At 41.7% G+C, this 12,801-nt stretch overlaps 1 protein-coding gene across 3 annotated transcripts in view; it reads left to right on the top strand.

The window, feature by feature from the left end:
• The window catches only part of EEFSEC (eukaryotic elongation factor, selenocysteine-tRNA specific), a 130,398-nt gene that overhangs the window by 70,907 nt on the left and 46,690 nt on the right, over positions 1–12,801 (top strand). For all 3 annotated transcript variants that reach the window (XM_074914012.1, XM_074914011.1, XM_074914014.1), the window contains one exon: positions 3,887–4,528. In XM_074914012.1, the coding sequence (XP_074770113.1) occupies positions 3,887–4,528 (642 nt within the window). The remainder of the gene's footprint in view (positions 1–3,886; positions 4,529–12,801) is intronic.

Here is a 12,801-nt window from a genome sequence, read left to right as displayed (position 1 = left end):
GGCAGTGCAGGTAACGGGCTTTGCTTGGGGGGAAAGACTTTACACGATTGTGCAAATGATTCTGATTAAAAAACCACTGAAACCACTTTCTGAAAGAGCAGCCTGGAAGAGAATTAGTCAGGATCCAGAATTTTTCTTGAACGTGTGTTGGAGACTGTGAGGACCATCAGCAAATGTATTAACAAGAGCCATCCTGCTAAAGCCTCACGCGACACTGAAATACTCCTCCGTCAGTACTACACTGCAAAGCTTCTCATAAATGTAGGAATTACAGCCTTGTCATGGAAAGTAACACTTTATAATTGTTTACTCTTTTTAATATAGTTGAATACTGAGAAATGTGGCAGAACATGGCCTGGTAGTCTAATACAAACTGGTTCCATATGCCACAGTTGAGAATTGCAAATCTCACTGAAAAAGTTTAATCATGTGAAGTGAATGTTTTAAAAGTACTTGTTAATTCTTCTGATGATTGCTTATGGGCTGCGTGTCAGATGCATCAAGCGTATTCCTTTGAATAAATTTAAGGGGAGAGAGTACACACAAATGCTTTTGAGGAATGTTCCATGGATGCCTAATTAAATGCTAAGATGTATTCTGAGTACATGCACACAAGAATAAGTATTTTTAAATGCAGTTTTTAGTCTTTAATATTATCTGGCTTCTGTGAAAGAGATTTGGAATTAATAGATGTAGTAGACTGGTTTAAAGACTCGCAAGTATTTTCTGTAATAGTTTCACTCAGTTGCTTATTGCTTAGGTGGGTAGTTTCTAAAAAGTAGCGTTATAAACTAGGATATTAATAATAAAATGAAGAAAATCAGTATTGTGGCTCTGTTTAGGATGGAAAACTGCATAGATCTCTTGTGCATCTTCCTGTTCCAGTTTTGTGCTGAGGTGTGGCAGTGCTGGAAGATCCCTTAGTTCTTGTCAGTTTATTCACCCTGTCTGTGGTTGTGGGAGATGAAGGATTTACTGCCAGTATGGTCACCTGTGAAATCACAGGAGTCTTCTAAAACAGCTTGGGCTGGTACTTTTTATATTGGCAGTTTCAATCTTGGAGTACTTGTTTATTTCTTTGAAACGTATGTTTAGAAAACCTTCTATAGTTCTTTTTTTAAGTCCTCAAACATTGCTGTATCACCAGTGTTGCAACTGTCACAGTGACCGAAACCGGGCAGAGAGGGGTACGTTGGAGTGAATGAATGAGGGAAGGCTTTGGTTCAAGGCCCTGTACTTCGAGTTTTCAAAAGTACAATCTTGGAAGTCAATAGAGGGGTGGAGGTAAATGCTAAGTTGTTTCTCTCCAATTGATCTAGAAAGGTAGTACTGTCTAGGAGGTTTGCCTAACAGGATAATAAATATATACTGGAGCACAAAAATTCTTGAAACTGAAATCCCACTGAGTATTTGGAACGGCCGTTACAGTCTGTTCTGACATTAGTTAAGATCATACCAAACTATTTTGGTCCAGACTTTTTTTACTTCAGGGGTTTTTCTCTTACATGAACATACCTCTTGATCTCCTTTCTCACAGTATTTTGTGGATTCTCCAAGAATTCACAGGCGTTGATGTGGCATTTGATTTGAAAACTGTTGCAGTAATAACATTATAATCTGTAAAAGGGCGTTTCTTTTGGGTTTGGTTAGCAGCCAGAGATACAGGGAACCCAAACAATGTTTGTCGTGGGGAAGCTCGTGGCCATTGTTACTGGTATAATTATGATTTCAAGAACAAATGCAGGATTTTTGTTGTTTTCCAGAAGCCATGTAGCTGCTAGATTTTTCCCCCCCTTTTTATATCAGCTTTCTGTACATTACCTGTGACCATTTTTTGCTGATTTATTTGGAGAGCTCTTTATATTCCAGTTACTGAAGGTTTTCATCCAGCCAACAGACTTTTCATTTACTCCCCTATTTTGATTTAAGTTTCTGCAATTTGTTCCCCTGAGTGTTTCTTCTTTTTTTTTCTTTTTTTTTCCTACAGTCTTCTCTTAGTGTTGCTTAGTTTGGTGACGTTGGGAACAGGCATACAAAGATTCATCTGAAGCCAAGTGCTGTGTCCTTCCTGTAGGGCAGCAGGCTTTGTGGAAAAGGAAAAGGTGAAAAACGTTAGTTTTGTTTTCACTTATGCATTGCATCCAAGATGCAGGAAAAAAAAGCTGGTGTCTTCATATTATCTTATGAGTGAACAATTTTGTAATTAAAATTAATACGGTTAACTTCTCTAGACTGTTCTGAGCTGTGTAACCTAAATGATGTTCTCTAAGCTGGGTGACATGCTGAGGGTGCAGCCCAGATCTGCTGAGTCCAGCCCTGTGGTTTGGGATTCTCCTCATCGGTGTTTGCATATTTTGGTTTCTTACTTTCAGGAGCTGAAGATAAATGGGGTGGGCCAGGATTAGAAGATGGGCTACTGAGGGACATGCAGTGGTTGGAGATTGGCTTGGGAACAGTTCCAGCTGAGTGAGAGAGATACTAATGGCTTAAATGCTGAGAATTGCACAGGAGCATTTGACATGAACCGTGTGATAGCTGTAGAATTGGTACTAAGAAAAGGGAGAGAGAAGAAGAAATTATCCTGAGAATTGAGATCTATTCTGGCAGTGTTGTTCTGTACACACTCCCAGGATAATCTATTGATACAGACGTACTACAGAAATGATCTCTGGTGTGGAGCATTCCCACGGAGAGTTCAGTTCTTGGATCTGAATTTTGAGGTTTCAGCCCTTCAGAAGTACGTTGTTTATAACTTTTCTGTACTAAGGACACTTGTTCAAGTATTTAATATTTATTTAGGAGAGGTTATTGTTTTTTAATTGCCAAAAGTATAACTTCAGTATTAGAAGCTATCTAATCTGGGGACTTCAAGCGAAGTGGTTACCTGTCGAAGCATGCAGCATTAGTGTGTATGCAACAGGTGGCAACGTAAACATCACAAAAACCATTCAGTTACATGCCAACTGGGGAGAGGGGAAATCTTATTGAAGGAGGGTTTGCAGAATTAAAAGAAAAGCCAAAATTAAACCTTGTTAAACTAAACTTTTAGTCTGATCAAGCTGAGCCTAGACTGATTTTTAAAAGCTTGTTTCATTCTTCTCCTTGAGAACTCCTTGAAATAAGTAATACAATAGCAGGCTCCGTAAGGTTAAAAACTTTTATAGCATCTGGGAAGGGCTAAATAAATTCGAAGTGGTGGCCAGTGCTGCACTCTTCCTATGATAATCCTAACAGGTGGGACCCCACATTTTAGTGACAGTGATGCCAGCCATGTATTTACGAACATTCAAATCTTTGCAAGAAAGCTTTAAGGACTTTTTTTTTTTTTTTTTCATATAATGGAATGTCAAAGATGGTAGATTTTTGTATTATTAATTACTTTGCAGTGATGGCTTGCAAGATTTCGTGGCGCTTGGTGTTGTACAAATACAAGGTTTTATGTTCTGAACGTTTTACAATTGAATTCAAGTCAAAGAAGGGTGGGAGAAGAGTCGTGTAAGTGTGTGAATGGGTCTCTAGTGCTGCACCTTTGCTGCTGCAGGTGTTTGGGGGGAGTACATTCAGCTATTCCATGGTGTGGGTTTATCTGTTGATTTGCAGATAGTATGTAGCTGTTGCAGCACAGGTGATGCAAATATCAACATAATTGTGGCCATGATACTCTTACAGACTCACGAACAGAGGTAGAATAAGCTAAGAGGCTCAGACCTGTGGTGATTTGAGATGATGGGGTATGTTCTCAGACTGTTCCCTTGCCACTTTTGAAATGTGGAATCTTCGGGTCATTTTACATCAGAGCGGGATATGATATGTGGCTTTGTTTTTGTCATGCACCCATGTGCAATTAATTGCTTGATTTTTTTTTTTCTTGCTTTTCCATCAATAGGTGACAAAGAAGGTCAAGTCCATGCAGATGTTCCATACTCCTGTCACTTATGCTATGCAGGGTGACAGAGTAGGTATCTGTGTAACCCAGTTTGATCCCAAACTGCTGGAACGAGGCCTAATTTGCACCCCAGAGTCACTTCACACCATCCATGCTGCAATAATTTCCCTGAAGAAAATCCAGTATTTTCGAGGACCTCTTCAGACCAAGGCCAAGTTCCATATCACAGTTGGTCATGAAACAGTTATGGGAAGAGTGATGTTTTTCAGTCCAGCTCCTGCTGACTTCACTGCAGAAATTGAAGAAAATGTTTTTGATTTTGAAAAAGATTATCTTTATCAAGAGGAATATTTGTCCAAGGACTCAAATTCTTCAGAGGAGAACAAAGAAAATGACCAGGCAGGAGAAGTCCAGCTCCCAAAACAACAGTGGGCTTTGCTAGAATTTGAAAAACCAGTCACTTGCCCTAAGCTGTGCCTTGTGATTGGCTCCAAGCTGGATACAGATATTCATGCAAATACCTGCAGGTTGGCGTTCCACGGGGTGCTGCTCCAGGGCATGGAAGACAAGAACTACGTGGAGACTTTCCTGCCAAAGCTGAAAGTGTACAAACTGAAGCACAAAGAAGGACAAGTGGAAAGGGTAAGCTAAAGCCATACGTGGGAAGGGGAAATATTTGTTCTGTGTAAGTACATGTACTGGTGGGCTACAGAATTTTTCACTGTTGTGTTCCAGAGTCTTTATACACATCTTGCTCATGTTTGTATGCCTCGTGTGTGACATCTTGGCTGCTAGCAAACAGTCAGAAACCGCTGCTTAAAAGTGCCTAGTTTATTCAGTTCAGTATTGAGTAACTTGATGCTGGTTTTTCACTGATCCTTTTGATGTCTAGCCCCTCTGTTGTTACTGCAATCCTGCTCGGTTTGTGTACCTTCTTAAGTGGCTCATCTGGTCGCTTCCAAGTTGACAAAACTTCCAGCTTTCCACTGACATATTTACACAGTTAATCTGCAGTACATCGAAAATGTAAAGACAGTGTAAAAGAAATAGAAATTAGCATGATATTAACACAAAGAACACCACTAATTTTTTGATGCATTTTCACATTTTATTAAACGAACCTCAATTATTAACATTCATTTCAGTAGGCAAAAAGTCTCCTACAAGATTCCTTACAGAGTTATAGCATGCTAAAGCTGGGATCAAGCTCATGACATGGAGAACTTGGAACCTTGATTAATGCATGTTGTTTCCGTGTTGCAGAGGTGTGAATCTGCTACAGTTTATATACTTGACCCCTCCTGGCTGTGGCAGAAAATAGAGGGGCTTTCTGGAGGAGTTGGCATCTGCAGTAAAAATTAATTAGGATTTTTTTTACTGTCGCTTCAGTATGGATGGATGCACTGTCTCTGGTGGCTGGTGTTACTACATTGCTGCCATAAGCTTTATCTTCGTGGTGGTTACCTTTTAGTCATCAGGGGAGAACCGTTTGTTTATACATCCCATAGTGGAATGTTTCACGATGAACAGTTTAGGTGGGGACGTGCGATATAAAAATAATTGCTCACCCCTAAATGAGCAGAATTGATGTAAACTTCAGCAAATGTTTACCTGATGTATTAGTGCAGTAGATATTTTATTAACTTTTGGGTAAAGAACTGTTAATTTTTATTTTCCTAATCCAAAACCTGTTTGAACAATTGAGTCCTTATTTCTTTTCAGAATTCCCTAAAGCTGCATTGGGTGCTGCACAGTGTCTCTCCTAAAGTTTTACTATCAGAGACTCAATGCTGAGCATACCTTACCATGGTTACAATTTGTAACACAGATTTCTTGAATACTTTTTTGTTTGCTTAGTAAAGCAAAATAATAGTTTAAAAAAAAAAAAGCCACGATCCCTGTCAGGGCATGATTTTGAGTTAGTGATGTTCTCTTCTAAACACCTCACTACATGAGTTGATCAAACGGGCAGTTGGTGTTTCCCCCTTTTCTCTGAGGTTTTTGTATTGCTGGTTTATATTTAAAAAAAAAAAAAAAAAAGAGAAATTTGCCTTTGAATTTCCTTTCCTGACTTTGGAGGCCATTCTTTTCAAAGGAACTACAGACCTGTGGTGTGGTGTTGTGTTGGTTTTCTGGAAGATGATTTTGTCACTAGGAAGAAGAGTAGTTAGGAGGAGAGGATATTTGTCGTTTTCTGAAAACGTTGTCTCTCTTAACATGGGTTATACGGGACCCTCCAAATCAGCAGTCATTCTGCAGAGTGTTGGTAGCAGGTGTGTTGTCTCCTTTGTCTGAACTGGCCGCCTGCCTTCCTCTTTGGCGGACGGTGATGCTGAACTAGAACGGGTCCGAAGCGTTCTGCCCCCTAGGTGCAGAGGAGATCTAGGCCAGGTGGGGCTGTCTGGATACCGATCCTTCTGAATGCTCTAGAGCTGTCTGAACTCCTGAAACGTTTGTCTTTATCTCTGCTAAAAATTCACTCACTTGTGCGTGTCCCGTGCCGCTCGCATCCAGCGAGGCCTGGCTTAGCCAGCTCCTTTTGTTTCTCTGTGGCTGTAGGGAGATGAATGAGAACAGAAGTTTGTGTGACCCGTGGGGACCCATGCTGCTTGCATTTTGTTTAACTGAAATGAACTGGTCTCAGATTCTTCGTTTCTGCTCCCAATGCATGGCACTAGTCCATGGGAGTTGAAAACTTGCAGAGTAGCAACTGTGTGGGTTGTCTGACTGGGTTAATGGAGTTTGCTTTTAGCCTTGCTCGTGGATTTTTAATTGTTTAGTGTCGTTTTCAAATCATTTGCCGGTTTATGTATTCTGCTATTGCTTTTACAGTCTAAATAATGGAATAACATTAATCAAATTATACATTTCTGGTCCAGAAAATAGCTAGTGATTGTGGATTATTTGATATTTGACCAACAAAGTAATTTATTAGGCTGATATTTTAGTGAACTGTTTTGATATCCTCCCGTGCCTTTTAAAATACAGAGCTGGGAGTTTTATTATTTTATCCTGTCTTCATCTGACACACACTGTGCCCTGTATATGGGCCTTGATCACTCTCTGTTTGGATACTCATTGGCCCTATAAATGAACAGTTGCCATCGAATAGCCTGTCTGCAGGTTAGGTTTGTTCTTGGATGCTGGGTGCTGTGGTACCGTAGGTACTCAGAGTTGGCATTTTCCCTGATGCTTGCCCTAAGGATAGTGGAGCAAATGTGATAAGAAACACTCCTGGTACAGAGTCACGGGGGCACGCAGGGACTTGGGAGAGCTGGTGGGAAGAGGATTGTGCCAGTTATAAAGAGCCTGCTGGGGAAGTACTTAGAGCCGTGGTTGGGGCAGCTGCGATTAAGTCTGTGCTTTGCAGAGCAGAGAGCAGCAGAACAATTGGGTGGTACAGTGACTTATTTTAGTACACAAAGTCACTAGCTAATAGAAAATCTGAATCAGCTGGTCCCACCCTGCTGCTGATGGATGGCTGGAGATTAGGATCGCTGAATTTAGGGTGTCTATTCTTGGCGCTGATACAGGAAAATTTCTTTCTCTGAGCAAAGGAAGCTCCCCCCTCTTCACCTTCCCTGGGGAGGCATAAAAAATAATAATAATTAAAAAATACACGTTACCTTCAAGAGGAGTGAACTTTTCCCCCAGAGAATACTACTGGGGAAAATTAGTTTCATAGCTTCCTGAAAGGCTGGGAGAGGGAGGCGGGGGCATGTGCTGGCCACCTTCCTGGGTTCAGCGGGGGGAGGCAGCCCCCACAGGCGCGTGGTGGGGCAGCTCAGCAGTGCCCGCTTGTAAAACGCTGCTGGTAATCTGATGTGGCTCTCCCAAGCTCTCCCTCCTGGCTTTTGCTGCTAGAATTAAAATAAATTCCCTGCAGTCTAACTACCAATTTACCCAGGAGAAATCAGGCATTTATAGTTTGGCTTTTTGTTCTTATTCTGATTAGTTTCAGAGCACTGATGGAATAGTAAGAATTGCAAATTCATTAAGTTTCAGTATCACGGTACTTTTGTGCCCCTTGTGCATGGCACCCTCCTGGATTTTAAGGTCGGTGTTTTTTTTAATAAAAGAACAACATTTATTCTCAAAGATTTTTTTTCTCTCTCTCTAAGAGCAAGTGGGACATTTTTGCTGTTTCACACAGAAATCAGATCCATGAACTGGGTAAACACTGTATTTTTAAAAAGGAAAAAGAACATAGCTAAACTAGCAAATGGTCTTGGATTAGTACATTTTAGTGAAAATTTGTGCCTAAGCTTCCTGGTTTTTCTCATCTGCTCAAGTGACAGTAAATGTTCTACAAAAATTCAAGTACCCTTGCACTTCTCTTTGTACTGCTGCCTGTTTCCTTTTGGTATCTTGCCTTTTTAATGCTAAAACTGAGTGGAGCACTGGGAGAGAAAGAATCAAAGCCTGACTGCTGCTCTTCACCCCAGGATCTTTGAATTTACTTGTCTGCAGCATATCCTTGAGCCTCTTTTTTTGCTTATTTATCTGTTGATTTACTTTTTTTTTTTTTAAGGTATGTGTGCATTACTGTAGCATCTGGGAAAATTTGGCTGCAAGACATTTATCATCTGCCTTTTTGGTTAAGCTAGTGTTGTCTGAGATGCAGGATACTGCAGGAAACTTGCTTCTAACCATGCTGGGATTGCATCCTGGTCATGAAAATGTTGCATGATTCAGACTGCAGTTACGATTTGTATCTGATTATTCTTGAACTGTTGTAGAAGTGTCTGAATGTTCCTGTTTTGCTTTAGACCAGATTTGGTTTGGGTTTATAGAGCAAGTCTTTAGGAGTTAGTTTTAAGGAAAATCAAAACCTGCCATTCCCTCAGACGTAAGAGGGCATTGGCAAAGGTTTGTGTTTGCTTATCTTGATGACTTTAGCATGATGTGAATACTAGTCCAACTTTCTCTTGCAAAGAGAACTTGAGAGAGGGGAGAAGTTCGGAGGAAGGAAGTTTCTGTCAAGAGCATCTTTCTGGTGTGGTTATGTGGAGGCAGAGACTGTCACCCTCTGGACACTTCATTTTTGCAAAACCTTGGCTGCCTGACAAATGTACTTTTGATAGGAAAAAGAGCTAGGCTGGCCACAAGTGGCTTGTACTGATAAAAAAGTAAAAGCAAGGCTGAGAGTGCTATTGTGAACACCAGTGCTGCCTTAAGGAGAGTGACGTGGGAATCTTGGAGAAAAAAGGGCAAATGAGACGCTGCGGAGGGAGTTCTTCCCTCAGACTCTCCTAGGTGGTGGCTCTGAGTGTGGGCTTGCTAAACCGTAGCAGGTCAGCAGCCCCTGGAATTGGAGACGAGCAAATGATGAAGATAACCAGCAAGTGTTGTCCTTGGGCTTGTGCTTCTGGAGACAGGCTCTCCCCAGCCAGCTCTTCGCAGCTCTCTGGGCCGAGAATTGCGTTAATCCTATCGCCAGCTCTGAAATGTCTCCCTCTCTGAATTTTACCTCTGCGCAGCACTGCAGATTAATTCCAGTCTGACTCATGAAGTCGTTACTCCAGTTCCTGGGATAAATCCTTCATATTTGTCACGTTATTTGCTCTTTGGCTTCCATGGTCACCCAGGTTGAGTGCGGAGAGTTTGAGCTGGCAGGTGAACTGTGGTGGTGTATCAGGCTTTCCTGCCTGACTCAGATATTCTCCCTGTTTTGAAAGTGTTTGCACAAGCAGGATTTATCTTAGGATGATTGCCACAGGGTCCTGTTGTTAAGGATGCTCATAAATCAGTAGCTCTGTGGCAGAAACAAAAGAAGGAAAAGTCTCTGCCTTGTATAGCACGAGCTGCACCTTCTGCACTTACAAGCTTGTGCGGTGCAAAACATGCATGTGTCTGCTGTGATTGTGTCCCACTTTAAGCATAGCAGAATGTTTTCCTGTGAGAAGGGGCTTGTCCTTCCTACAGATGCTTTCTCTGTGTTTCTCTGACATTAAAAAGAGTTAATTCTCTGTGTATTTCAAAGTCTTTTAATGTATTTTTCTCATTATTTGCCTTGCTTTTAGGCTTTATTATTTGATGGTAATCATGTTGCACCTCCTTTCTCCTTCCATGTGTCACAGCCACGGGATGTCCCAGTATTTGTAGCCACTCTGCTCCCAAGTTTTGTGGGTTGCTGAATATTGAGTTTTCTTATTGAACTGGTTGTCATAGGGACCGAGGCCATCGTGTAGCTAGCATGCTTAGATTCTGGAGCATGGAGGGATCACTTATTGCTTAATAACAACATGAATATTGAATATTGGTGTGATCTAAGTGTCCCCAAAGAGAAAGGTCTTGCTGCAGGAGCAAGATGTGAAAGCAAGGTAAGCTATTAAGATTTTTATCAGAGCATCTCTTTTGAAGCCTGAATGGAAGAGGAAAAGCTTACCTTTGAGCATCTTTTAAGTGTTGGGTTTTCTGTTGTCTTAGCGTATGGTAGCGAGAGCTGTGTCAGAGCAGGTGTGCTGGCTGAGTGGTCAAATGGAAGGTCTTTGTCACCACTGCTTAGCAGATCTTCCTGGCCCTTCAGAAGAAGGGTGAGATATTGTGGAGACGAGTACTAGTAAGCAACTTGCAGGAAGTTTGAGAAAACAGTATTGAAATTTGTTGATGACCAGCAATGACCCAGACTACCCCTTAAGGAGCTAAACGTTTTAAAAAGCAGTGTCTGCAAAAACGGTGGTTTTAAACAGTTGTCAGCCATATTTTGCCTTTTAATTCCTTATGTCTTTTTATGGGTGAAAACAGCATTTGGTTTACAGAGTTTATGTCAAGTTTATCACTTAACCAAACTGCTGAGGGAGGAGAAATTAACTCGTGTACCAGTGAATGGGAATATTTGGTGTGGTTTGCTTAGGGGTGAGAGCAGACTTGTGGAGTAAGTTAATAGGGGAGTGCAAGAGTATTCCTGTCTGGAAAGATTCCTGAGTGGTGAGGAAGAGTACCATGTGTGAGTACCACTGGTACTTTTTTCACTGAATCCTCTCCAGATATCAGTAATACCACAATTTTTCAGAGTTGTGTCTCTGTGCTGTACTTAAAATATTTGTCACAGAAATACTGTTCCTTGAATTTTCTGTTGCACGGCTGCGATGCCCCTAGGAGTGAAGAGAAGTGCATTTTACCTGCTCAGGTAGTTAGATTCTTCCATCTAACTTACTTGTAGAGGATGTTTCGCTGGCTTACCAGGGCTAATGTTTCATCTGCTATTTTCTTAAAGTGGCACTGTAGTTCCAGCAGGATAGCAAGAAAAATACTGCATCCGCCAGGCAGTGATGCTTTTGGGGTGACTGATACGAGTGTGCAGACTGATACGGGCACAAAGTGACTGCCAAGGCCAAACTGTACAGGAAAAGCTGACGGAGTGCTGCCTGTGGGCACAGGCAGTGGCCTGGGCTGCCTGCAGATCCTTCCGTGGCTCTGACTGGAGAAGGGGTGGATGTCACTCCATCTACTGTAAACATGCAGACGCCACAATTAATATTTTTCCTGCTTTGAAGTCTGAACATGAGTTTGTTTGGTTCTGCTTGGCTGCTGATGGTATGCTAAATACAGTAATAATACAGAGATGAAGGCAATCAGGTGAATAAAAGTGCACAGCACATTCACTAGTTAAAATGCACTGTAAAATAGGAATATAAAAGATGCATTTATTTGTTGGCTTTTGTTTAGTTTTTGAGTAAAAGGGTTTGAGAAGCTTAGTGGGGGAAGGGGAAGGGAGGGCTGTATGCTCATTAAACAGAAATACCATTTCTCTTAAAGAGTACTGAGAAAAGAATGGTGATGTTTACCGACTGACACAATATATGGATTAACACAGTAGAATAAATTTGTCATAAAAATGCCAGCGAAGTCACAGAATCTGCTTGCTTATATGAAAATATTGGTATTTTGTTCTCTCACCAACAAAAGAATAGCTTGCTCCACATGACTGGGTAGTAGAATTTTGCAAGGTTTGAGTAACACCTATGGTTATTATTTATATTATTAAATTTAAAATGCAGACATGCTTTTGGGTCTTACAAGTGTATGGACAGCTGGTCTTGATTTTTCTGAGGTTGTGCAAGAGTCACCTGTGGGGGAATCAGTTTGTCAGCAAGGCAACCAATACAGCATTTTATTTATTGGACACAAAAATAAATTAAGAATGTTACTTAGGTTGCAAAATCAAGTGCTTGAAAGTTAGGAAATACCAGATTTACAGTTGCCTATGCAACATTAATTCTGTTCCCCTGTGCCTCTACCCTAGGCACTTAATAAGGCAGGGTTGCTGTGAACTTTTTTGGATGTGGTCATGTGAAGACCATATCATGGGGCATATCAAAGAGGGACAGGAATAAGGTTGTATGGACATCTGGCATTTCTTAAGTGCCCAATTCTGCAACTTAAGTTTTATATAAATGTAATTTCCTAGGCATTTTTAAAGTAAAAAGGTCAAGTAAAACTAAACCTAAGTATTACTGAACTGTAAGCATCCTCTGCAGTACACCTTCACCAGGGGTTGAGTTACTCTGCGCTAGGACTCGAGTTCCCTCAGCAGTGTGGCACAGACCCCTGTCGATAGCCTGGCACCACGGGCGCGGGTCCCCGCAGGGCAGAAGGGAGCTGGTACCCAGGGAGTGGGTGGGCTGCTGGGCTCTGGGCCGAGGGTCCACGTGCTGGAGTTTGAGATCACTGGGGAAGGGCAGAGGCCTGGGGTGGCTCGGTGGCCGTGCGGGGCCTTCAGAAGGGCTGCAGGGCTGCGCAAGAGCCAGCGCTCTCCTCTCCTCAGCATCAGTTGCTTCAGGCAGCTCTTTGCAGGCCTGTCCTCGTTGCCTGCTTAATTTCCAGTGAGGATTTTGTGAGCATCTGTTCTTTATTCCTCTCTGTGACCACACCTTCCCAAGCTATTTGTGGGTAGTTTCCTTTAGAAGCAA

This window comes from Athene noctua, chromosome 10, assembly GCF_965140245.1.
Source record: "Athene noctua chromosome 10, bAthNoc1.hap1.1, whole genome shotgun sequence".
NCBI classification, from domain to species: domain Eukaryota; kingdom Metazoa; phylum Chordata; class Aves; order Strigiformes; family Strigidae; genus Athene; species Athene noctua.
Note: the sequence above shows the minus strand (reverse complement) of the source record. Positions and strands in the feature narration are given on the sequence as shown.